The 26,475-nt window shown below is 48.4% G+C and overlaps 1 protein-coding gene across 1 annotated transcript in view; it reads left to right on the plus strand.

Moving 5' to 3' along the window:
* Positions 1–26,475, plus strand: part of adcy5 (adenylate cyclase 5) — a 328,357-nt gene that overhangs the window by 202,504 nt on the left and 99,378 nt on the right. Inside the window, exon 9 of the mRNA XM_085986826.1 lies at positions 23,245–23,273. Within this exon, the coding sequence (XP_085842952.1) occupies positions 23,245–23,273 (29 nt within the window). The remainder of the gene's footprint in view (positions 1–23,244; positions 23,274–26,475) is intronic.

Here is a 26,475-nt window from a genome sequence, read left to right on the forward strand (position 1 = left end):
ATCGCTGCGACAGCCTCAGTACTCAACACCAACAACAGCCAATCTCCAGACGCCATCCTACAACTCACCCGCTTCATCCTTGACCACAATGTCTTCACTTCGACAACCAGTTCTTTACCCAAACACACGGAACAGCCATGGGGACCAAATTCGCACCCCAATACGCCAACATCTTCATGCACAAGTTCAAGCAAGACTTCTTCGCTGCACAGGACCTCCAACCAACGCTATACACCAGATACATCGACGACATTTTCTTCCTATGGACCCACGGCGAAGAATCACTGAAAAGACAACACGATAACATCAACAATTTCCATCCCACCATCAAACTCACCATGGACTACTCCTCAGAATCGGTTTCATTCTTGGACACACGAATCTCCATCAAAGACGGACACCTCAGCACTTCACTCTACCGCAAGCCCACGGACAACCTCACGATGCTCCACTTCTCCAGCTTCCACCTTAACCACGTTAAAGAAGCCATCCCCTATGGACAAGCCCTGCGAATACACAGGATCTGCTCAGATGAGGAGGAATGCGATGGACACCTACAGACGCTGAAAGACGCCCTCGTAAGAACGGGATATGACGCTCGACTCGTCGATCGACAGTTCCGACGGGCCACATCGAAAAATCGCATAGACCTCCTCAGAAGACAAACACGGGACACAACCAACAGAGTACCCTCCATCGTCCAGTACTTCCCCAGAGCGGAGAAACTACGCCATGTTCTTCGCAGCCTTCAACATGTCATCGATGACGACGAACACCTCGCTAAGTGATGCGCCATCAATTACTCAAAAGACTGAGGTTGAGCGAGTAACAATCAGGCTTTTATTAACTAAAGAATGAAGGTCTTGTCTCGAGTGGTCGACCCGTCCAGAATACTAAGGGACTGGGAGGTAGTCACTTATATACCTGGAATAGTGGGAGGAGGCAGCCGAGGCATGTCCAGACCTGTACCTAGTGGAATACACATACAGACACAGATAGGTTATAACAGTGGTTTACCACACTAAGGCCATCCCCACGCCTCCACTACTCGCCTTCAAACAGCCGCCTAACCTCAAACAGACCATCGTTCGCAGCAAATTACCCAGCTTTCAGGGGAACAGCGACCACGACACCACACAACCCTGCCACGGCAACCTCTGCAAGACATGCCAGATCATCAACACAGATACCATCATCACACGTGAGGACACCACCCACCAGGTACATGGTACATACTCCTGTGACTTGGCCAACGTTGTCTACCTCATACGTTGCAGGAAAGGATGCCCCGGAGCATGGTACATCGGTGAAACCATGCAGACACTGCGACAACGGATGAACACACACCGCACAACAATCACCAGGCAGGAGTGTTCCCTCCCAGTCGGGGAACACTTCAGCAGTCAAGAACATTCAGCCTCCGATCTTCGGGTAAGCATTCTCCAAGGCGGCCTTCGAGACACACGACAACGCAAAATTGTCAAGCAGAAACTGATAGCCAAGCTCCGCACTCATGAGGACGGCCTCAACCGGGATCTTGGGTTCATGTCACGCTACATGTAGCCCCACCTGACGTAGAGTCATCCAGACTCGAGTCGTCATTGGCTTGTTCTCTCTACACAGATGTGGCCGGACCTGCTGTGATTTCCAGCAAAAAAATAGTTTTTTGTTTGTTTTTTGTTTTTCATACAGACCCCAGCATCTGTAACATTTGACCCCTTGTGACCCCACCTCATTGTTCTTTGATGTAATGTTTTCTTGACTGACCTGTTTGGACACCATTCACACCTGTGATTGCTGTGATTATCTCTCTACCAAGGTGTGATAAAGGGCAGTTAGAAAGATTACCTGTAATCATCTGGCAGTACTCTCTGACTATATATGCTGTGCTTATATGCAACTCTTCACTTCACCTGACGAAGGAGCAGCGCTCCGAAAGCTTGTGATTTCAAATAAAGCTGTTGGACTATAACCTGGTGTTGTGTGACTTCTTACAGATATACAGTACAGCACTGGTATACAGTACAGCACTGATATACAGTACAGCACTGGTATACAATAGAGCACTGATATACAGTTCAGCACTGGTATACAGTACAGCACTGGTATACAATAGAGCACTGATATACAGTACAACACTGATATACAGTACAGCACTGGTATACAGTACAGCACTGATATACAGTTCAGCACTGGTATACAATACAGCACTGATATACAGTACAGCACTGATATACAATACAGCACTGATATACAGTACAACACTGATATACAACACAATGATAACAACACTGAGATACATCACTGATATACATTGTCATCCATGGCTCAGTTGGCAGCACTCTGACTTCTGAGTTAGAAGGTTGTAGGTTCTAAGTCCCACTCCAGGGACTTGTTAGCACAAATATGCAGGCTGACATTCCAGTCCACTGTCGGGAGTGCTGTCTTTCAGATGAGATGCTAAGCTGAGGCCCCGTCTGCTCTCTCAGGTGGACGTAAAAGATCCCACGGCACTATTTCAAAGAAGAGCAGGGGAGTTATCCTCAGGATGTCCCAAAGCTTTATACAGCCTATCGCTTACTTTTGAAGTGCAGTCACTGTTGCAATGTAAGAAACGCAACAGTCAATCTGTGCACAGCAAGCTCCCACAAACAGCAACGTGATAATGACCAGATCATCTGCGTTTTTTTTTAGTAATGTTGGCTGAGGGATAAATATTGGCCAGGACACCGGGGATAACTCCCCCCTGCTCTTCTTCGAAATAGTGCCAAGGGATCTTTGACGTCCATCTGAGAGGGCAGACGGGGCCTCGGTTTAGTATCTTATCCAAAAGACAGCACCTCCGACAGTGCAGCAGTCCCTCAGTATTGCACTGGGAGTGTCAGCCTAGGTTTTGTGCCCAAGTCTCTGGAGTGGTTCTATAAACCCATGAACTTCTGACTCAGAGGCGAGAGTGCTACCCACTGAGCCAAGGCTGACAGCAGTCCAGCATTCCTTGGTAACCAGGATGATGGGTTTAAGCAGGCTCCAACCCTGTGTAACCCGTGGCCAATGATGTGGCTACATTTTTTTATTATTAAAAGACCTTTTTAGCTGGCGTTGCCGTGGCAACATGCCTGAGCAAATAAGCTCGTTGTGATAGCCGAGATCTCAGCTGCAACTGTTACTGTTTAACCACAAACCAATGGCGGATTAGCGTAGACATCTCAAAAGTGGCAGTTCACAACTTCACAGGTGTGAAAGAAGCCTAACGAGCGAGCGCCAGAAGTGTTAAATGGTTTATTCCTGCATGTGAGAACAAACAGAATGAACTCACTGCACCCCTCCCCTTACACCCCGCCCCCACCCCCCACCCCACACCCCCCTTCCCCCCCACACCCACGTAACTGGGTAAATCATTACATTCAAGGTATTGATTGCGAGTGCCGTCATTATCAGACTGGGAGCGATTTTCCTAATTAGGTCCGATTAGATAATGTCTGTCAGTTGGACCCAGTTGCTTGCACGCTCCTCTCTCTCTAGGCCAGAAAGTTGTGGGTCTCAGCTCTCCCTGTTAGGTCTAGATGACATAGTTGTCACCAGACTGATACCTGGGATGGCGGGAATGACGTATGAGGAGATTGGGTCAACTGGGCTTATACTCGCTGGAGTTTAGAAGAATGAGAGGGGATCTCATTGAAACTTATAAAATTCTAACAGGACTAGACAGACTAGATGCAGGAAGGATGTTCCCGATGGCGGGGGAGTCCAGAACCAGGGGTCCCAGTCTAAGGATAAGGGGTAAGCCATTTAGGACAGAGATGAGGAGGAATTTCTTCACCCAGAGAGTGGTGAACCTGTGGAATTCTCTACCGCAGAAGGCAGTGGAGGCCAATTCATTAAATATATTCAAGAAGGAGTTAGATATATTTCTTAAGGGTAAAGGGATCAAGGGATATGGGGAGAAGGCAGGGACAGGGTACTGAATTTGGATGATCAGCCATGATCTCATTGAATGGCAGAGCAGGCTCGAGGGGCTGAATGGCCTACTCCTGCTCCTATCTTCTATGTTTCTATGTTTCTATGTCAGTTCTGGCTCAGTTGGTAGCATGCAGACAGCTGTGGGTTCCAGTCCCACTCTACAAGACTTAAGCACAAAATCCAGGCTGACACTCCCAGTGCCAGTACAGAAGGAGTGCTGCACTGTCAGAAGTGCCATCTTTCGGATGAGACGTTAAACCGAGGCCTCAGCTACCCCCTCAGGTGGCACTGCTAGAAGAAGAGCAGGGGCAGTTCTCCCCGGTGCCTGGCCAATATTGATCCCTCAACCAAAGAAAGAAATAAAGAAAAAACTTGCATTTCTATAGCGCCTTTCACGACTTCAGGACGTCCCAAAGCGCTTTACAGCCAATGAAGTACTTTTTGACATGTAATCACTGTTGTAATGTAGGAAACACAGCAGCCAATTTGTGCACAGCAAGCTCCCACAAACGGCAATGAGATAATGACCAGATAATCTGTTTTGTGTTATGTTGATTGAGGGATAAATATTGGTCAGGACACCGGGGAGAACTCCCCCTGCTCCTCTTCGAAATAGGGCCGTGGGATCTTTTACGTCCACCCGAGAGAGCAGACGGGGCCTCGGTTTAACGTCTCATCCGAACATCACTAAAAACAGATTATCCGGCCATTATCACATTGCTGTTTGTTGGAGCTTGCTGTGCGCAAATTGGCTGCCGCGTTTCCCACATTACAACAGTGACTGCACTTCAAAAAGTGCTTCATTCTCTGGGATGTCCTGAGGTTGGGAAAGGTGCTATATAAATGCAAGTTCTTTCTTTCCCTGCACCACACTGACCTCGTTGTAAGACGCTTTGCTCACATGGACATCAGGTGCTGTCGAGGTAACTCCCAATACGGCAATTAACAATGTGTGCGCAGGCCCGAGCGCTGGTGGCTGAGGCCATGCTACTGCGAGATAATAAGAGATGGTAAATGCACACAGAGTCAATGTTAAGAACCAGTTTTCCAAATTAGCCCATGACTGACATTAAAAGTAAAAGGAATCATCTGATCCATTGCGATTTTTGGCATGGGAAGCAACATGTGGCCTCTTATTGTACTCTACTCTGAAGCACAGCATTGAACTGTAATCAGGTGGAACTGATGCTATCTGAAACCCATTGACGCCATCAAAACATGTGAGAATGGTTGGTTAGAGTCCTGACATTTCAACTATGGGACGTGGGTTCAAATCCGGGTTAGATTAATGGGATGAGGTTTTCTACTATCTCTCTGTGGCAATAGGGTGCGAAGTGGCATGAGTTTGGGGGTGGCATTAATAAAAGGATAGAAAGACTTGCATTTAAATAGCACCTTTCACAGCCACCAGAACGTCCCAAAGCGCTTTACAGCTAATTAAGTACTTTTTTTTTGAAGTGTAATCACTGTTGTAATATAGGAAATGCGGCAGCCAATTTGCGCACAGCAAGCTCCCACAAACAGCAATGTGATAATGACCAGATAATCTGTTTTTTTTTAGGGATGTTGGATGAGGGAATAATATTGGCCAGGACACTGGGGAGAACTCCCCTGCGCTTCTTCACAATAATGCCATGGGATCTTTTACGTCTACCTGAGAGGGCAGACGGGACCTCTGACAGTGCAGCACTCCCTCAGTACTGCACTAGGAGCGTCAGCCTAGATTTTTGTACTCAAGTGTCTGGAGCGGAACTACGAACCACACAACCTTCTGACTCAGAGGCAAGGGTGCTACCAACTGAGCCACAGCTGACATCCAGTTCACATCGCGCATGAATCCTAGTTTGGCACTACTTGACAACCCCACTCGAGCCGCTCACAATGATAGTTCACGTGGGAACACGGGTACAGGAGTAGGCCATTCAGCCCCTTGAGCCCCACAACCCCCCCCGAGATATCTGCGCTCCTCTAATTCTGCCCTCTTGAGCAACCCTGATTATAATCGCTCAACCTTTGGTGGCCGTACCTTCTATTGCCTGGGCCCTAAGCTCTGGAATTCCCTGCCTAAACCTCTCCACCTCTCTACCTCTCTTTCCTCCTTTAAGACGCTCCTTAAAACCTACCTCTTTGACCAAGCTTTTGGTCACCTGTCCTAATTTATCCTTATGTGGATCGGTGTCAAATTTTTTGTCTTAAAGTGCTCCTGTGCAGCGCCTTGGGACGTTTTATTATGTTAAAGGCGCTATATAAATACACATTGTTGTTGTTGTTGTTCTAGAGGTTGGGGAAGGACTTGGGCTGAGGGTTGTGAATGACTGGAAGCTGTGTCTACATGTCACAGATGACAGTTTCACCAAGATGCATAACCCAAACTATCCAGTCTTTCTGAAAAAGGATGACAGCAGTTACATAGAAAGGGAATAGAGGGCAAGAAAAAGCTTTGTTTCTTTTCAGTTTTGACCCTTTGGAAGAGAGGATTTTCAACTGACCACCCCTCCAAGTCTATGCTATTAGCACTCATGGCCTAGAGACTCGCGAAACACCCACCGACAGGTTACGGTTTGGGCTGAAATATTGGACGCGGAGAAGGGAGTGTGAGGGGTACAGTCAACCTTTTGGAGAGATGTTTGGAAATTAATTCAGGTAGACTTCGGAAACATTAGCCCCAGGGGTTTCAGCAATGGAAGGCTGCTCGGGGAGGGGGGACGGGGAAATCTAAATTTCCGCATTTCTTTGGCAATTAACTAAAAAATAACACCACTTAACGGGGAAAGCTAGATAAGCACACGAGGGAGAAAGGAATAGAAGGATATGCTTGTAGAGTTAAATGGAGAGGGGCGGGAGGAGGCTGGTGTGGAGCTTAAACACCAGCACGGACCAGTTGGGCCGAATGGCCTGTTTCTGTGTTGTAAATACTCTGTAAATACATTTCTTTTATCTGTTGTGAAAGTTATTAAATTCTACTGCCCCACACCTCTAAAAAAAAATTAAAAATCAAGAGTGTTTGAAGGCTTTATTTTTGCCTATTTTTTAGTAAATCTGCCGAAACACTCCCAAAATACATTTGCTGTTCAAAAAATTTGCAATGGGCTCTCACTGTGTTTGATTATGCTGAGCGCCATAGTTGGCATGGTAACTGCTTAGTCTGTGCGGAGCGATAACTGCATCCGTGCTTTTCTGTTTGGTTCTATCTTCAGGATTAGCTCATCTGCTGCTGATTCAGTTCTGGGCACCACACCTCAGGAAGGGTATACTACCCTCAGAGGACGTGCAGCGCAGATTCTCCAGAATGATACCAGGGATAAAAGGGTTAAATTATGAGGGCGTAGACTAGGCTTGTATTCGCAACCTGGGCATCCTATTTGACTCTGAGCTGAGCTTCCGAACGCATATCCGCCCCCTCTTCTCTCTTCTCTCTCTCTCTTAGGCAGTCCCTCGGAACCGAGGATGACTTGCTTCCACATTAAAAATGAGTTCTCAGGTGATTGATGAGTCCAATGCGGGATCTACAGTCTCTGTCACAGGTGGGGCAGACGGTGGTTGAAGGGGAGGGTGGGTGGGGTGCTTGGGTTGACGTGCGCTCCTTGCGCTGCCTGCGCTTGGCTTCCGCTTGCTCCCGGCGAAGAGACTCGAGGTGTTCAGCGCCTTCCCGGATGCTTCTCCTCCACTTTGTGCGGTCTTGGGCCAGGGATTCTCAGGTGTCGGTGGGGGATGTTGCACTTTTTCAAGGCGGCTTTGAGGGTGTCCTTGAAGCGTTTCCTGTGCCCACCTGGGGCTCTCTTGCCGTGCCGGAGCTCCGAGTAGAGCGCTTGTTTTGGGAGTCTCGTATCGGGCATGTGGACAATGTGACCCATCCATTGGAGCTGATCGAGCGTGGTCAAAGCTTCGATGCTGGGGATATTGGCCTGAGCAAGAACACTGACGTTGGTGCACCTATCCTGCCAATGGATTTGCAGGATCTTGCGGAGGCAGCGTTGGTGGTACCTCTCCAGTGCTTTGAGGTGCCTGCTGTACATGGTCCATGTCTCTGAGGCATACAGCAGGGCGGGTATCACTGCTGCTCTGTAGACCATGAGCTTGGTGCCGGGTTTGAGGTCCTGGTCTTCAAACACTCTCTTCCTCAGGCGACCGAAGGCTGCACTGGCACACTGAAGGCGGTGTTGGACTTCATCGTCGACGTCTGCCCTTGTTGACAGTAGGCTCCCGAGGTAGGGAAAGTGGTCCACGTTGTCCAAGGCTTTGTCGTGGATTTTGATAATTGGGGGCTGACGTAATAAAACTCACTACGCACTTGGTTTGAGCATAAAGCAAGGCTTTAATCAACTTGTTTCAGAACATGGAGGTCTAGTTGTACTTCACTAGTTCCTTGTCTTACAAAATGTCCCTGGGCAAGCTGGGGCCGATACCTGAGTATTTATACTCCTTGGATGGCGCCACCAGCTGGCCGTCCAGCGTCATTTCACGAGTAGTTTCTTGATGAATGATGAGATTTATAACAGGGGCCTTGGTTATCAAAATTGATAACCAAGACCGCCTACTTCCACCGCCGTAACATCGCCCGTCTCCGCCCTCCCTTGCCTCAGCTCATCCGCTGCTGAAACCCCTCGTCCATGCCTCTAGGCTCGGCTATTCCAACACACTCCTGGCTGGCCTCCCACATTCTTGAGGTCATCCAAAACTCGGTTGTCCCATGTCCTAACTCGCACAGAGTCCCGTTCACCCATCACCCCCTGTATCGCGCTGACCTACATTGGCTCCCGGTCCGACAACACCTCGATTTTAAAATTCTCATCCTCCTTTTCAAAAATCTCTCCACGGCCTCGCCCCCCCTCCCTATCCTGTGACCTCCTCAAGCCTTAGAACCAATGGTCCCCCTACCCTTTTCTTGGGTGCACAGTCCCTTTAGCAGGCTGCGCGGGCCCATTCAAAGTTTCACGCACGGGCAAATGTCACTTTTGAAAAGCCGGTCCCGGGCTGCGCGTGGCCGTGCAGCTTAGAGGGAACGTTGCCGACAACCCTCCTCGCTCCTCCCATTCCGACCTCTTGCGCATCCCCGATTTTCTTCACTCCACCATTGGCGGCCGCGCCTTTAGCCGCCTAAGCCCATAGCTCTGCAATTGCCCCCCTAAACCTCTGCGCCTCGCTACCAATGTGTCCCCTGTAATTTTGTTCGGCGCCGCAGGACCCCTTTCAAGCGGCTGCGCAAGCCATTCAACATAGAATGCGTGCTGGCTGCACGGGGTCCCAGGAACGCTGTGCGGCCGTGTGGCCACGCAGCACACAGGGAACATCGCTCTGTACCTCTCTCCTCCTCCAAGGCGTTTCTTAAAACCTACATCTTTTGACCAAGCCTTTGGTCACCACAAATTGGCTGCTGCGTTTCCCACATTGCAACAGTGACTACATGTACTTCCTGCTTAATTAAGGGCAGGGTTTAAATTCTAGTTTATGTATTCAATGGCCAGGTTGAGTGTTTGCTGAACCTAGGAACGTAGGAACAGGAGTAGGCCATTCAGCCCCTCGAGCCTGCTCCACCATTTAATTAGATCATGGTCATGGAGAAGATTACAGAGAGATCCCTATCTCTGTAATCTCCTCCAGCCCTACAACCATCCGAGATATCTGCACTCCTCCAATTCTGGCCTCTTGGGCATCCCCAATTTTAATCGCTCCATCATTGGCGGCCATGCCTTCAGCTGCCAAGGCCCTAAGCTCTGGAATTCCCTCCCTAAACCTCTCCGCCTCTCCCTACCTCTCTTTCCTTCTTTAAGATGCTCCTTAAAACCTACCTCTTTGACCATCTGTCCTAATATCTCCTTATGTGGCTCGGTGTCAAATTTTGTCTGCTAATCGCTCCTGTGAAGCGCTTTGGAACGTTTTACTAGGTTAAAGCTGCTACATAAATACAAGTTGTTGTTAAAATGACGCCCAAAGAGTGGGGAATGATGCCCCCCCTCACCCCCCACCCCCTCCCCTGCTACAGTACAGTACGACTCACGCATTCCTTCTTTGGTAATTGGTATTGTGAACGCACCTCAGAGCTGTTCAAACAGCTTGTGCCCGCGGGTGATGCACTGAATTTCATACAGAAAGGTCACTTTAATCAATTTAGCACCTTGAATGTGAAAACTGAAGTGGAAAATGGATGTTTAAAAAAGGCTCCAGGTTGAAAACTAGGCCCCAGTGTGCATTCAGTTCTTCTGTTTTTGAATGGCCAAGATTGACACTTTTTTTTCAACTTTATTTCTATTCATCAAATTTCCTCCACTCCTCTCCCAAGGCCCCCCCCCCCGCCCGCCCTGGCCACCTCCACCCCCACCCCCCCACCCCCATCTTCCACACTCCATAGACTTGAGCTCATCCAAACTCTGGTGCCCGTGTCCTAACTCGCACCAAGTCCCGTTCACCCTGTGCTCGCTGACCTACATTGGCTCCCGATTTTAAAATTCTTATCCTTGTTTTCAAATCCCTGCACGGCCTCGCCCCCCTCCCTATCTCTGTAATCTCCTCTAGCCCCCCCGAGATTTCTGCGCTCCTCCAACTCTGACCTAACTTCTTTTACCCCACCATTGGCGGCAGTGCCTTCAGCCGTCTAAGCCCTAAGCTCTGAATTCCCTCCCCAAACCTTAGCCCCTCTCTTAAAGATGCCCCTTAAAACTTACCTCTTTCACCAAGCATTTGGTCACCTGCCCTAATACCTCCTCCTTTGGCTGGGTGGCAATTTTTGTCTGATTACGCTCCTGTGAAGCGCCCCGGGACGTTTTACTACGTTAAATGCAAGTTGTTGTTGTTGAATGCTGCAACTGGTGCGAGACTATAGTTCCATGGGCGCTGGCCACCCTTCTGGTAACTTTCCCAAGTGGCCCTTCTTCATAAGTCATATTTGTGAATGAACTTTCCTGGTGCGGAGCCTCACCTGACAGGAGCGCACGCTGAGCGATCGAGAGCACACTCCCCATGACTGACCATCCAAATGGATGGAGAATCGTGGCAGGGGGGGGACACGGCGAGAAGGGCACCTGATACCCTGCGATGCACTCTCGGTGGGCGAGGTTCCACGGCAGGAGCGCCTTTGAGCGTTAGCAGGCTGATCAGCCATAGAAGCCGTCACAGTCGAGTCTGACCACGTCCTTACGTAAACCTCCACGTACATGAACGCTGCAGCGTGCGGGGGGTCCCTGGATAGCGCTCAGCCACAGAACGGCTGATTAATTGTTCTCCTCCCTAATCCAGTGGTAATGAAGCCAGTTATAGCACACCCTCACCCCACCACCACACCCCAACCCCTCCCCCTTACCTTTGGGAAGCCAAACCAGCTTCAGAGCGAGCGAATATTTCGAGGAAGCGGAAAACTCAACTTCAATTAAATATCTTAGAATCATAGAATAGTACAGCACAGAAGGAGCGTTGGTACTGGCTCTGTCGAAGAGCAATCCAGTTAGTCCCACTCCCCCGCTCTTTCCCCATATCCCTGCAATGTTTTCTCCAACAAGTATTTATCCAATTCCCTTTTGAAGACTACATTTGAATCTGTATCGGGCAGCGCATTCCAAATCCTAACCACTCGCTGCGTTAAAAAAACTTTTCCTCCTGTCGACTCTGGTTCTTTTTGCCAATCACCTTAAATCTGTACCCTCTGGTTATCGACCCTTCCGCCAGTGGAAAGTTTCTCTATCTAAACCCTTCATTATTTTAAGCACCTCTTATCAAATCTCCTCTTAGCCTTTCCTGCTCTAAGGAGAACAAACCCAGCCTCTCCACCTAACTGTAATCCCTCATCCCTGGTTGACTCAAAGCCCAATTCGAAGTGTGCAGGAACCTATCCACCATCATCTTTGGTCAATAAGAGTTCCACAAATGAATGCCGTATAAGTCCTCTATTAGAGCAACTCTTGATGCTGCAATAAAAGTGATCGGTTTGCTACTCCATTAAGTACATCGGAGTATGAGAACAAGTCTCCAGACTGAGTGTCGGGACTCAGTCCAATGCTGCACTCTATGTCCAGACTGTCTCCTGGCCGAATTTAAAACCCTGGAAAGACTCCAGGAAGCTGTTTTTCCTCAAGCTTTTCTCTGCCGCGTTCCCTTAAATTGCTTCCATCAGCTTAAGGCTCCCAGCGGACGTTGATTACAAAAGAGATCCAGAAGGCTCAATTAAAAAAAGCTCATAACCCGATTCATTGAAAAAGGGGAGGTGTAGATTTTCCAAATCGCTCCAAAGAAGTCACCAAGTGAGATCTCTGCGCACGACCTGGGACACCTCAGTCTTCCTTTATTAGCTTTTTTTTTATTTGAGGAACCAAGTGTAGGACAGCACCAAGGCTGGCGAGAGCAGAAGAGAAGAGATAAATCAGAGTAATTTGGTGACGCGAGGCTTGGATCAGACATTTGGTGAGGAATTTACTCTGAACACATGTAATCCAGGCTGACACTCCCAGTGCAGTGCTGAGGGAGTGCTGCACCGTCAGAGGTGCAGTCTTTCGGGTGAGACATTAAACCGAGATCCCGCGGCACTATTTTGAAGAAGAGCAGGGGAGTACTCCTCGGTGTCCTGGACAATATTTATAACTCAACTAACATCAGTAAAATCAGATAATCTGGTCATTATCACATTGCTGTTTGTGGGAGCTTGCTGTGCACAAATTGACTGCTGGGTTTCCTACATTACAACAGTGACTACACTTCAAAAAGTACTTCATTGGCTGTAAAGTGCTTTGGGACGTCCTGAGGTCAGGAACGGCGCTATATAAATACAAGTTTGTTCTTTCTTTCTCTTCTTTCTTTCTTTCTTTCTAGCTTTCTTTCTTTCCTTCTTTCTTTCTTTCTATCTTTCTTTCTTTCCTTCTTTCTTTCTTTCTCTTCTTTCTATCTATTTTTCTTTCTCTCCTTCCTTCTTTCTTTCTTTTTCTCTCTTTCTCTCGCTGGTTGGGACTGTAGTTTAAAGCAACAGGCGTAAACCAGGATGATAAAATACTCCGTGGAACATTATGGTTCCTGTGCTGTTGGGACTGTGCGGGGGAGGGGAAGGATTGTCCTGTGAAGGCCAACAGGCCAGAGTTGGATAGTGGCGATGTGATGATGAGTGTGCTGGGGTTTCGCTACATTACCTTGGGGGATCAGTGATGTTTATGGAGAACCTGTCTCTCAGGAGGCGAAGCAGATGGAGTAGATTCAGCAGGCGAGTGGATCGTGCGTGATCTGTGGACAAAGTGGGCTTGAGTGACCAAGTGACCTCCGCCTTCCCAGGTGTCCCTGCTCACTGGTGCAAGTGAAAAAATGATGAACTAAAAGATACAACACTAAGGCCTAGAAATTCAGTGTGCTGCGCCACCAGTTAGCGCCCAAAGAGGGCACTTAGTGGGTTTAGCGCCACTGGCCACGCGTCCCATGAAATTTAGCGGGCGCTAATGGCGGCGTTAGCCAGTAGCGCTGCGCCGCCACCGATGACGTCATCGGTGTGCGCAGCGCCCCGCTACCGCCCCGATCGCGAAATTTGGTAGCGCCCCCCGCTGTAACACCAGTCGCAATTTGCGACCGGTTCAGGGGGGCCTACCTGCGGCGGTAGAGGCGCTGAGGTGCGGGGCGGCCATTTGTTTTGCTGGCCGCTTGCCAGCACCTCTTCGCGCAGCCGTCCCCGGCCTCCTGAGCCTCCCCCCCCCCGCGTTGTGCCGGCTGTCTCCCAAGAGCCCGGCACTTCTCCTCGGTGCCGGGCTCTTTTGCCAGCACTCGCGATCTCAGATCGTGCTGCAGCAGGCCCCTCCCCTTTAAGAAGGGGAGGAAGGCCTGCAGTACCGCAGCGCGCCTCGAGTAGCGCTGCGCTTCCGTCTGGGGCGCTGAAACTGAATTTCCGGCGGGCGTTCACGACTCCTTCCGGGGCGGTACTTCCGGCGCCCTGGCGAGACTGGGAAACGGGGCGCCACTGAATTTCTAGGCCTAGAAGTTCCCACAATGGCTTCGCTGGTTAAATGCAATGGCTGCTCTGTTTTGGTGCTGAGCCACATAGACCAGGAAACTCTCTGGTCCGGTCCCTGGTCAATGCTGAGTTGGCTGACCTCCGTATGGGCTTTGCAGTCGACCATAATATCACGGGCTAGAGAAAGGAAACATCAAAAGAAAGAATGAATTTCCATTTCTATAGCGGCTTTCGTGACCACCGGACGTCCCAAAGCGCTTTACAGCCAATGAAGTACTTTTTGGACTGTAGTCACTGTTGTTATTTGCTTTGCTTGCTTACAATTTGCGCACAGCCAGCTCCCACAAACAGCAATGTGATAATAACCAGATCATCTGGGTTTTTTTAGTGATTGTCGGTTGAGGGGTAAATTTTGGCCAGGGCACCGGGGATAACTCCTCTGCTCTTCTATCGAGATAGTGCCATGAGATCTTTTACATCCCAAGAGGGCAGACAGGGCCTCGGTTTAACGTCTCATCCAAGAGATGGCACCTCCGACAGGGCAGCTCTCCCTCTGAGTTTCAGCCTAGATTATGTGTTTAAGTCTCTGGAGTGGGACTTGAACCCATAACCTTCATAACTCAGAGTGTAGCCCACTGACCCACCACTGACAATAGTTAGCATCCGCGCTCATGCTGTCTATCTAGTGACCTGCGGAAGTGTCTGGATTGTGAGTGAGGCCGGGAACATAACTGGCTGTGATGCCTCTCAGGGTTGAGCATCCGTTGACTCACTGTCAGTTCTCATCTGGGTGAGGGGATCTCATTGAAGCGTACAAAATTATTACAGGGCTTGATAGGGTGGGTGCTGGGAGAACGATTCCCTTGGCTGGGGAGTCTAGAACCACAGCCTCAGGATAAAGGGTAGGCCATTCAGGACTGAGATGAGAAGAAATTTCTTCACACAGAGGGTGGTGAATCTTTGGAATTCTCTACCCCAGAGGGCTGTGGAGGCTCAGTCATTGGGTATATTCAAAACAGAAGTCGATAGATTTCTGATTAGTAAGGGCATCAAGGGACATGGCGATAGGGCCGGTGAATGGAGTTGAGGCAGAAGATCAGCCATGATCTCATTGAATGGTGGAGCAGGCTCGAAGGGCCGAAGGGCCGAATGGCCGACTCCTGCTCCTATTTCTTATGTTCTTATGTTCTTAGGTACCACGAAGTACTTGGTGCCCGTGATAATGTACTGCAGCCCGAGTCAGCACCTTCAGGAGAGGGATGGGAACAAAATCAAAGGGGGTTAGATAGGCACTTGAAGTGCCGTATCCTACAACAACAACAACAACAAGGTAGCATACAAGGCTATGGACCAAGTGCTGGAAAATGGGAATAGAATAGAGAGGGCTTGCTGGCCAACGCGGACACGATGGGCCGAAGAGCCTCTTTCTGTGTTGTATAAATGTATGACTCTATGGCCTAGAAATTCAGTGGCCTGCGCCACCAGTTTGCGCCCAAAGAGGGCACTCAGTGGCTTTTGCGCCACTGGCCACACCTACCGCGAAATTTAGCGGGGCGCTAATGGCGGCGTTAGCCTGTAGCGCTGCGCCGCCACCGATGATGTCATCGGTGTGCGCAGCGCCCCGCTCCCGCCCCGATGCCCATATTTGGTCACGCCCGCCTCTTCAGCGCTGGCCGCAAATAGCGACCGGTACACAGGGGCCTACCTGTGGCGGTAGTGGCGCCAGTTAAGGTGGAGGTGCGGCCGGCCGCTTTTTTGGCGGCCGCCTGCCAGCACCTCCGTCCCCGGCCTCCTACACCCCCCCCCCCCCGTGGCATTGCCGGCTGTTTCCCGAGAGCCCGGCACTTCTCCTTGGTGCCGGGCTCATTTGCCGGCACTCGCGAGCGGGGATCGCGCTGTTGCAGGCACCTCCCCCTTAACAGTGGGAGGAAGGCCTGCAGTACCGCAGCCTGCCGTGCCGCAGCGTGTGGCGCTGTGGCCCTTAGCGCACCGATATTCAGTTTCAGCGCCCCAAGCGGGGCGCGGGAAGCCTCGATTAGCGGCCCACTTCCATTTGGGGCGCAGAAACTGAATATCCGGATGGCGCAAGTGGCTCCGCACGCAGCGGTAATTCCGGCGCCCAGGCGAGCTTGGCGCCCCAAACGGCGCCCAACTGAATTTTTAGCCCTATGACTCAAACAACTTTTATTTCTATAGCTCCTTTAACGTAGTAAAACATACAAGGGCACTTCACAGCAGTGTTGTAAAACAAAATTTGACACCGAGCCACCTAAGGAGAAATTAGGGCAGGTGACCAAAAGCTTGGTCAAAGAGATAGGTTTTAAGGAGCGTCTTAAAGGAGGCAGAAAGGTTTAGGGAGGTAATTCCAGAGCTTAGGCCCTATCAACAGAAGGCACGGCCACCAATGGTGGAGCGATTATAATCTGAGATGCTCAAGAGGGCAGAATTAGAGGAGCGCAGATATCTCTGGGTGGCGGGGGGGGTGGTTTGTGGGGCTGAAGGAGATTACAGAGATAGGGAGGGGCGAGGCCTTGGAGGGATTTGAAAACAAGGATGAGAATTTTGAAATCGAGACGTTGCTTAACCGGGAGCCAATGTAGGTCAGCGAGCACAGGGGTGATGGGTGAACGGGACTTGGTGCGAGTTAGGACACGGACAGCCGAGTTTTGGATGACCTCAAGTTTACATCGGGCAGAATGTGGGAGGCCAGCCAGGAGTGCGTTGGAATAATCAAGTCTAGAGGTAACAAAGGCATGAATGAGGGTTTCAGCAGCGGATGAGCTGAGACAAGGGCGGAGACGGGCAATGTTACAGAGGTGGAAATAGGTGGTCTTAGTTATGGCATGGATACAGGACTACAGACCAAGAGCTGGAAAGTGGGATTAGGTTAGATCGCTCTTTTTCGGCCGGCACAGACTGGGTCGATTGGCGTCCTTCTGTGTCCATGATTAAAAATAAAATTTGGATTTGGATTTCCATAAAATCTTCTCAGCAACAAACATTTTCACAATAAGCAATATAGCTTCATAATCTTGTGGCAGAGGACTTGCTAATGGCCTTAATGGCTTCTCTCAGTAAGTGGAAAGTATTACCATGCAAATAAAATCCAGTGCCAGCAACAAGATACTTGAGCAACGTTCTGGCTAATAAATGAGATTCGTTTAGGGCGCACAGATTTTCCTTTTAAGCCCACTGCCGACCTCTTGTAGACAGTGTGATGAAATATTCCATTCATCACTCATCAGTATTTCTCTGCCTGTGACTGTGGTTGGTTTCAGTTTCATTTCCATTGTATTGTACTGTGTGTAGGGCTCCGCCCATACCTGGCTCCTATGTAAGCTGGCCCAGCCTGCAGCACATCCAGTATGGCAGACCTCTGGATGGAAGATACATTCTCCTCTGTGTGTTACCTTCTAAGTCAATAAAAGCCTTGTTTTGTTTCGCTAACATCGAGTCTCGGATTTATTGAGGCACATCAGACAGCGACTCCTCACAAGATTATTGCTGAAGGGTGAATCACTCAAGCTAACCCAATAAGGTGACACTGTCTTCATGAAATAGTGTTCGATATCCCCTTGATTGCTGGCAAAGGGATCACGCATCATATTTGGAACAACAATGCTGCTTCATAGAATCTTACAGCACAGAAGGCCATTTGGCCCATCCTTCCTGTGCCAGGAAAGAGCCGTCCAATTAGTCCCCCACTCCCCCACCCCCAACCCCACCCCCACTCCCCCACACTCCCCCACCCACACCCCCACTCACACCCCCACCCCCACTCCCCCAATCCAAACCCCCACTCCCACCCTACCCCCAACCCCACCCCCACTCCCCACCCCCCCACTCCCACCCACACACCCACCACCCCCCCACTCCCACTCCCCCAGGTCTTTCCCCATAGCTCTGTTATTTTTTTTTCATTTTCAAGTATATATCCAATTTCCTTTTGAAAGTTACCATTAGTGTCAGCAGTGTCAGCTGTGGCTCAGTGGGTAGCACCCTCGCCTCTAAATCAGAAGGTTGTGGGTTCAAGTCCCACTCCATAGGACTTGAGCACATAAGGCTAGGCTGACACTCCCAGTGCAGTGCTGAGGGAATGCTGCACTGTCGGAGGTGCCGCCTTTCGGATGAGACGTTAAACCGAGGCCCCGTCTGCCCTCTCAGGTGGACGTAAAAGACTACATGGCACTATTTCGAAGAAGAGCAGGGGAATTATCCCTGGTCTCTTAACCAATATTTATCCCTCAACCAACATAACAAAAGCAGTTTATCTGGTCATTATCACATTGCTGCTGGTGGGAGCTTGCTGTGTGCAAATTGGCTGCCACGTTTCCCACATTATAACAGTAACTCCACTTCAAAAGTACTTCATTGGCTGTAAAGCGCTTTGAGATGTCCAGTGGTCATAGAAGGCGCAATATAAATGCAAGTCCTTCTTTCTATTAAATCTGCTTCCACCACCTTTCTGGCAGTGCATCATAATTTAAGTTGGTTCATTGCGTGTAGGTAACACGTTGCAAGATTTACCAAACTTTTATAAATTTGTTATCAAACCCTGTTAAATATTAGGATACATCTTGAGGCATTTGACTGAAAGAAGTTACTCAGAGGGTTAAATGTGTGGCTCAAAGAGTGGTGTGGGAAGAAGGGGTTTCAGTTCATGGGGCACTGGCACCAGTACTGGGGAAAGAGGGAGCTGTTCCATCGGGATGGGCTCCACTTGAACCGGGCTGGGACCAGTATCCTGGAGAATCGAATAACTAGGGTTGTAGACAGGGCTTTAAACTAAAAAAGGGGGAGGAGGGGTCAGGTGAGGGGAAATTTAGAAAGCTAAAGAGAAAGGTCAAGGCAATAGAGCAGTGTAGCGATTTAGGTAAAAATAAGCAGGGTGTGACAGGAAGGGACAGAGAGTTTAACGGTAGCAGTGCAGCAGAGAATAAGGTCAAAGCAGGGAATAATGGTAAAAAATTTAAATTAAAGGCTCTTTATCTGAATGCATGAAGCATTCATAACAAGATAAATGAACTAGTGGCACAAATAGAGATAAATTGGTTTGATCTAATAGCCATTACAGAGACGTGGTTGCAGGGTGACCAAGATTGGGAACTAAATGTTCCAGGGTACTTGATGTTTTGAAAAGACAGGCAGAATGGAAAAGGAGGGGGAGTAGCCCTGATAATAAAGGATGACATAAGGACAGTAGCGAAAAAGGATCTCGGCTCGGAAGATCAGGAAGTAGAATCAGTATGGGTGGAGGTAAGGAATAACAAGGGGCAGGAAACACCAGTGGGAGTAGTATATAGGCCCCCTAACAGTAGCTATACCGTTGGACAGAATATTAATTAAGAAATAGTAGGAGTTTGTAACAAAGGTAATGCAATAATCATGGGGGACTTTAATCTTCATATAGAGTGGACAAATCAAATTGGCAAAGGTAGCCTGGAGGACGAGTTCATGGAATGTATTCAGGACAGTTTCCTAGAACAATACATCATGGAACCAACCAGGGAACAGGCTATTATAGATCTTGTATTGTGTAATGAGACAGGGTTAATTAGCAATCTCATAGTAAAGGATCATCTGGGGCAGAGTGATCATAATATGATAGAATTTCACGCTAAGTTTGAGAGTGACTTGCCTAAGACTGAAACTAGAGTCTTAAACTTAAATAAAACCAATTGCATAGGTATGAGGGGCGAATTGGCTCAGGTAGATTGGAAAAATAGATTAAAAGTTATGGTGGTAGATAAGCAGTGGCTAGCATTTAAAGAAATATTTCATAATTCTCAACAAAAATACATTCCATTGAAAAACAAAAACTCCACGAGAAAAGTGATCCATCCGTGGCTAACTAAAGAAGTTAAGGATAGCATTAGATTGAAAGAAGAAGCTTATAATGTTGCGAAGAATAATAGTAAGCCTGAGGATTGGGAGAGTTTCAGAAACCAGCAAAGGATGACAAAAAAATTGATAAAAAGGGAAAAAATAGAATATGAGAGAAAACTAGCAAGAAATATGAAAACAAATTGTAAGCTTCTACACGTGTGTAAAAAGGAAGAGAGTAGCAAAAGTAAACGTTGGTCCCTTAGAGGCTGAGACAGGAGAAATTATTATGGGGAATAAGGAAATGGCAGAAACATTAAACAAATATTTTGTATCTGTCTTCACAGTAGAAGACACAAAAGGCACACCAAAAATGTTGGGGAACCAAGGGTCTAATGAGAGTGAGGAACTTAACGTAAGTAATAATAAGTAGAGAAAAAGTACTAGAGAAACTAATGGGACTAAAAGCCGACAAATCCCTTGGACCTGACGGCCTACATCCTAGGGTTCTAAAAGAGGTGGCTGCAGAGATAGTGGATGCATTGGTTTTGATCTTCCAAAATTCCCTAGATTCTGGAATGGTCCCAGCGGATTGGAAGGTAGCAAATGTAACCCTGCTATTCAAGACAGGAGGGAGAGAGAAAACAAGGAACTACAGGCCAGTTAGCCTGACATCAGTCATCGGGAAAATGCTGGAATCCATCGTTAAGGAAGTGGTATCAGGGCACTTCGAAAATCATAACATGGTTAGACAGAGTCAACATGGTTTTATGAAAGGGAAATCGTGTTTGACAAATTTATAAAGTTTTTTGAGGATGTTAATAGCAGGGTAGATAAAGGGGAACCAGTGGACGTAGTAGATTTGGATTTCCAAAAGGCATTTGATAAGGTGCAACATAAAAGGTTATTACACAAGATTAGGGCTCATGGGGTTGGGGGTAATATAGTAGCATGGATAGAGGATTGGTTAACGAACAGAGAACAGAGAGTAGGGATAAACGGATCTTTTTCAGGTTGGCAGGCTGTAACTAGTGGGCTGCTGCAAGGATCAGTGTTGGGCCTCAGCTATTTACAATCTATATCAATGACCTAGATGAAGGGACCGAGTGAAATGTATCCAAGTTTGCTGATGATACAAAGCTAGGTGGGACAGTAAGCTGTGAGGAGAACACAGAGTCTGCAAAGGGATATAGATAGACTGAGTGAGTGGGCAGTAAGGTGGCAGGTGGAGTATAATGTAGGGAAATGTGAGGTTATTCACTTTGGTAGGAAGAATAGAAAAACAGAATATTTTTTAAATGGTGAGAAACTTTCAAATGTTGGTGTTCAGAGAGATTTGGGTGTCCTCGTGCAAGAAACACAGAAAGCTAGCATGCAGGTACAGCAAGCAATAAGGAAGGCAAATGGCATGTTGGCCTTTATTGCAAGGGGGTTGGAGTATAAGAGTAAGGAAGTCTTGCTACAGTTGTACAGGGCCTTGGTGAGACCACACCTGGAGTACTGGGCACAGTTTTGGTCTCCTTTTCTAAGGAAGGATATACTTGCCTTGGAGGCGGTGCAACGAAGGTTCACTAGATTGATTCCTGGGATGAGAGGGCTGTCCTATGATGAGAGATTGTGTAGAATGGGCCTATACTCTCTGGAGTTTAGAAGAATGAGAGGTGATCTTATTGAAACATACAAGATTCTGAAGGGGATTGACAGGGTAGATGCTGAGAGGTTGTTTCCCCTGGCTGGAGTGTCTCGAACTAGGGGGCAGTCTCAGGATAAGGGGTCGGCCATTTAAGACCGAGATGAGGAGGAATTTCTTCACTCAGAGGGTTGGGAATCTTTGGAATTCTCTGCCCCAGATGGCTGTGAATGCTGAGTCTTTGAGTATATTCAAGGCCGAGATCGATAGATTTTTGGACTCTAGGGGAATCAAGGGATATGGAGATGGGGCGGGAAAGTGGGCTAGCTGAAGTACACTTGCAGAGAGCTGGCACGGGCTCGACGGGCCGAATGGCCTCCTTCTGTGCTGTAACCATTCTATGATTCTATGCCGTCTTTTGGATGAGACGTTAAACCACCTCTCAAGTGGGATTAAAAGATCACATGGCGCTATTTTAAGAAGAGCACTGGGAGTGTTGGCCTAGATTTCGTGCTAAGAGTCTCTGGGGTGGGACTTGAATCCACAACCTTTCAACTCAGAGGCAAGAATAAGAACATAAGAAATAGGAGCAGGAGTCGGCCATTCGGCCCCTCGAACCTGCCCCGCCATTCAATGAGATCGTGGCTGATCTGATCTTGGCCTCAACTCCACTTCCCTGCCTGTTCCCCATAACCCTTGACTCCCCGGTAGCTCAAATATCTGTCTATCTCAGTCTTGAATACAGAATGCTACCATGGCTGACACAACCAAAAAATGAACAAATCTCAAGTGAATCTACAGATTAGAGAAAATTCCCCCCCACCCACCCCCACCCAGAGTAGTGATCATATAGAACTGCAAAGGTAGTTGAGGCTGTGTCACTTAGTGCCTGGAAAAAGCAACTGGGTAAATATCGTGATCGGAATGGGATTGGAGGTTACAGACTGAGATGATTAAACGCTTCACTTAGCATTATGGTCTTTTGCTAGCGAGGCTGAGAGTCGAGGGTGATATTGTCTGTGGAGGGGTAGCAGCCCAGGATTGGCGGAGATAGATTCTGAGTTGCGCTTGGTATCATTTGGGAAGCAAGGAGAGTTTCTATAGAATTTTCCCTCAGAGGGTTAATCAGGCGGAGCCCACAATAAACCAGGTTGCACGTGGTCTGTTGGTGGCATGTGCCTGAAGGTAAAATGACCCTTTTCTCATTCCATACTTTCTTATGCCCTTAAAAGCTTTAAATGCTGCCGTTCAACAACAACTTGCATTTATATAGCGCCTTTAACATAGTAAAATGTCCCAAGGCGCTTCACAGGAGCGATTATCAGACAGAAATTTGACACCGAGCCACATAAGGAGACATTGGGACAGGTGACCAAAAGCTTGGTCAAAGAGGTAGGTTTTAAGGAGCGTCTTAAAGGAGGAGAGAGAGGTAGTGAGGCGGAGAGGTTTAGGGAGGAGAATTCCGGAGCTCAGGGCCTTGGCAACTGAAGGCACGGCCGCCAATGGTTGAGTGATGAAAATCGAGGATGCTCAAGAGGCCAGAATTGGAGGAGCGCGGAGATCTCGGAGGTGATTATAAAGATAGGGAGGCGGGAGGCCATGGAGAAATTTGAACACGAGGATGAGAATTTTAAAATTGAGGCGTTGCCGGACCAGGAGCTGATGTAGGTCAGCGAGCACAGAGGTGATCGGGGGGCAGGTGGGGTGATGGGTGAACGGGACTTGGTGCGAGTTAGGGTTCAGGCAGCAGAGTTTTGGATAAGCTCAAGTTTATGGAGGGTGGAAGACGGGAGGTTTTTTCCACTGGGCCCCTATTTCATCTGTTAGAAGGATCCATCTTTTGTTGTTAATACACAAATTGGGATGTTGCTCAATTAACACTAATGAGCTGTTTTTCTCTCTCTCCCCTCGCTCCTAGGGCATTGTGGACTACATGGCCAAGGACAAGTAAGTGATGTGCCTTTTTCAAGAAAATGCATATTTTGTCTCCTGCTGATATGGATAAACAGACGAGAGTATTAAACCTTTGACAACCACACTTGTGTTTCAAAAGTATGGATCAGAGCTCTGGGTTGTCAGCCATGGCTCAGTGTGTAGCACTCTCACCTCCGAGTTAGAAGGGTCATAGGTTCATAGTCCCACTCCAGGGAATTGAGTGCAAAAATCCAGGCTGATACTGCGGCCTAGTGCAGTACTGAGGGAGAGCTGCGCTGTCGGAGGTTGACATCTTTCAGATGAGAGCAGGGGGAGTTCTCCCCGGTGTCCTGGGGCCAATAATTGTCCCTCAGCCAACATCACCAAAAAAAACAGATTATCTGGTTATTATCTCATTTCTGCTGGTAGATAGATAGACAGACAGACAGACAGACAGACAGACGGACAGACAGACATGAATACGATGGTCTGGCTGAGAGTTCTGTGCTCAAAAGGAATTGCTTTTAAAGAAGGAGATTTGCCAAGGGGGCACCGTATAGCCAAAGGGCCGAGAGTTTCCGCTTGGGCCACAGTCGGCGAACCGGGCCCAAATTGTGCTCAACGTTGCACCAGTTTCACAAATTTGTTCCACTCAAGTTTCTGCTCAAACTCATTTGCATATCTCCGAAGGTAAAAGCCCCTAAGAGCCCGCACAATGGGGACAGCGTTTCAGAAGGTAATTTAAAAAATAAATTTGCAATAAAAAAATATTCCTTGTTATATTTAACTCGCTGCAGTTTGATTAATACGGCCAAAAAATTAATTTATCGCCCCCGCAAAAAAATAAGCATTTTTTGATCACGGTGTCAACCCACCACTACCTGTGAGTGACACGATTTTAAATAACTGAAAAGGACTTTGAAATAGAAACTACGTAGACCCACTTACTCGTTACATCGGTGTACGGTCGTCAGTTTCTTAGTAATTTTTTTTTTAAATTGCACTCAAAAAAACTTTTAAAAGGCACCTTAGGCCTAAAACTAACAGCTTAATTTTTTAGGGCCTGCTCGAAGGCCCCCCAAAAAACGGGCGCAATCTCGCCGCGGCAATTCATTCGAGCTGGGGGGGGCGTGGCCAGTTTTTGTGGGCGGGGCCAGCTTCCAGCACGCCGTTTTCGTAAACCAGTGCAAGAGAGTCACGGAAAGTCGATTCGCGCTTACGGTAATTGGCACTTAAAATTCTGCAATCTTTTTGCGCTGGTTTGGCCGGACCCCGGGCGAATTGCGCTGAAAAGCCCACCAGCGCGACCCTGAGGAAATCCCCCCCCTCGGCTAAGGTGTCTCGCTATCAGAACTTACTTCAAAAATGGGAAAACCAACACCAGGAGCTTGACCTCAGGGTATAGTGCAGGGCCAAAACCGAGTTCAGTTCGGACATGATTTGAGATGTCACTGTGCTGAATTAATTCCCAAATCGAATCCTAAAACTGTGCCATGCTTGAATGCACACTATAATCTAATATCCTGTCATCTTGCATTTCCATTCTGTAAGCGCAGCACATAATCCACTTTGTGCTCTGTACTGTCCTTATTTGCCCTCTAAATTCAGCACTAGCTCATGCCTTCACCTCTGATCCACATCGGAAATGAGTGTTACAAAGTTAAATCGCTCTAACTGAACCGTTCTAGGACATGCCTGTGGTTAGCATTTGTTGTTTTATTTATTCATTCTCGGATACGGGCATCACTGGCAAGGCCAGCATTTATTACCCATCCCTAATTGCCCTTGAGAAGGTGGTGGTGAGCCGCCTCCTTCTTGAACCGCTGCAGTCCGTGTGGTGAAGGTACTCCCACAGTGGTGAAGGTACTCCCACAGTACTGTTAGGTAGGGAGTTCCAGGATTTTGACCCAACGACGATGAAGGAATGGCCGATAGATTTCCAAGTCAGGATGGTGTCTGACTTGGAGGGAAACCTGGAGGTGGTGGTGTTCCTGTGTGCCTGCTGCCCTTGTCCTTCTAGGTGGTAGAGGTCACGGGTACAACTGGACCAGCCAGATAAATACTGTGGCAACAAGAGCAGGTCAGAGGCTGGGTATTCTGTGGCGAGTGTCTCACCTCCTGACTCCCCAAAGTCTTTCCACCATCTACAAGGCACAAGTAAGGAGTGTGATGGAATACTCTCCACTTGCCTGGATGAGTGCAGCTCCAACAACAGTCAAGAAGCTCGACACCATCCAGGACAAAGCAGCCCACTTGATTGGCACCCCATCCACCACCTTAAACATTCACTCCCTCCACCACCGGCATACCGTGACTGCAGTGTGTACCATCTACAAGATGCGACTGCAGCAACTCACCAAGGATTCTTCGGCAGCACCTCCCAAACCCGCGACCTCCACCACCTAGAAGGACAAGGGCAGCAGGTGCATGGGAATACCACCACCTCCAAGTTCCCCTCCAAGTCACACACCATCCCGATTTGGAAATATATCGGCTGTTCCTTCATCGTCGTTGGGTCAAAATCCTGGAACTCCGTCCCTAACAGCACTGTGGGAGCACCTTCACCGCACGGACCACAGCGATTCAAGAAGGCGGCTCACCACCACCTTCTCGAGGGCAACTAGGGATGGGCAATAAATGCCGGGCCTTGTCGGCGACGCCCACATCTCAGGAACGAATAAAATAAAGGTTTGGGAGGTGCTGTCGAAGAAGCATCTACCAGACATTGGCTGATCGGAATTATCAGGCCGAGACCAAGACCGGACGGAAAATGGAAAATATAAAATCGTTGAAGATCTGAAATAAAACAGAAACTACTGGAAATGCTATCACCCTTTTTACACAAAGTCAAGGTCTGCCCCAAATAAACAACTTGCATTTATATAGCGCCTTTAACGTAGCCAAACGTCTCCAAGGGGCTTCAGAGGAGTGATTATCAGAGAAAATTTGACACCGAGCCGCATAAGGAGATAGCAGGACAGGCTTGGTCAAAGAGGTCGGTTTTAAGGAGCATCTTAAAGGAGGAGAGAGAGGTAGAGAGACGGAAAGTTTCAGGGAAGAATTCACAGAGCTTAGGACCTGAAGGCAGCTGAAGACACGGCCGCCAATGGCGGAGCCACGAAAATCGAGGATGCGCAAGAGGCCGGAATTGGAGAAAATTTCTCATCCAACCTACAGCAGCAGGGTTGCAGAAGGACGAGACCGCCTGTAGTGGCGCTTCTTAATTTCCAAACAG

Source organism: Somniosus microcephalus, chromosome 4 (genome assembly GCF_052327205.1).
Source record: "Somniosus microcephalus isolate GS21.2 chromosome 4, FLI_Smic_1.0, whole genome shotgun sequence".
Classification (NCBI taxonomy): domain Eukaryota; kingdom Metazoa; phylum Chordata; class Chondrichthyes; order Squaliformes; family Somniosidae; genus Somniosus; species Somniosus microcephalus.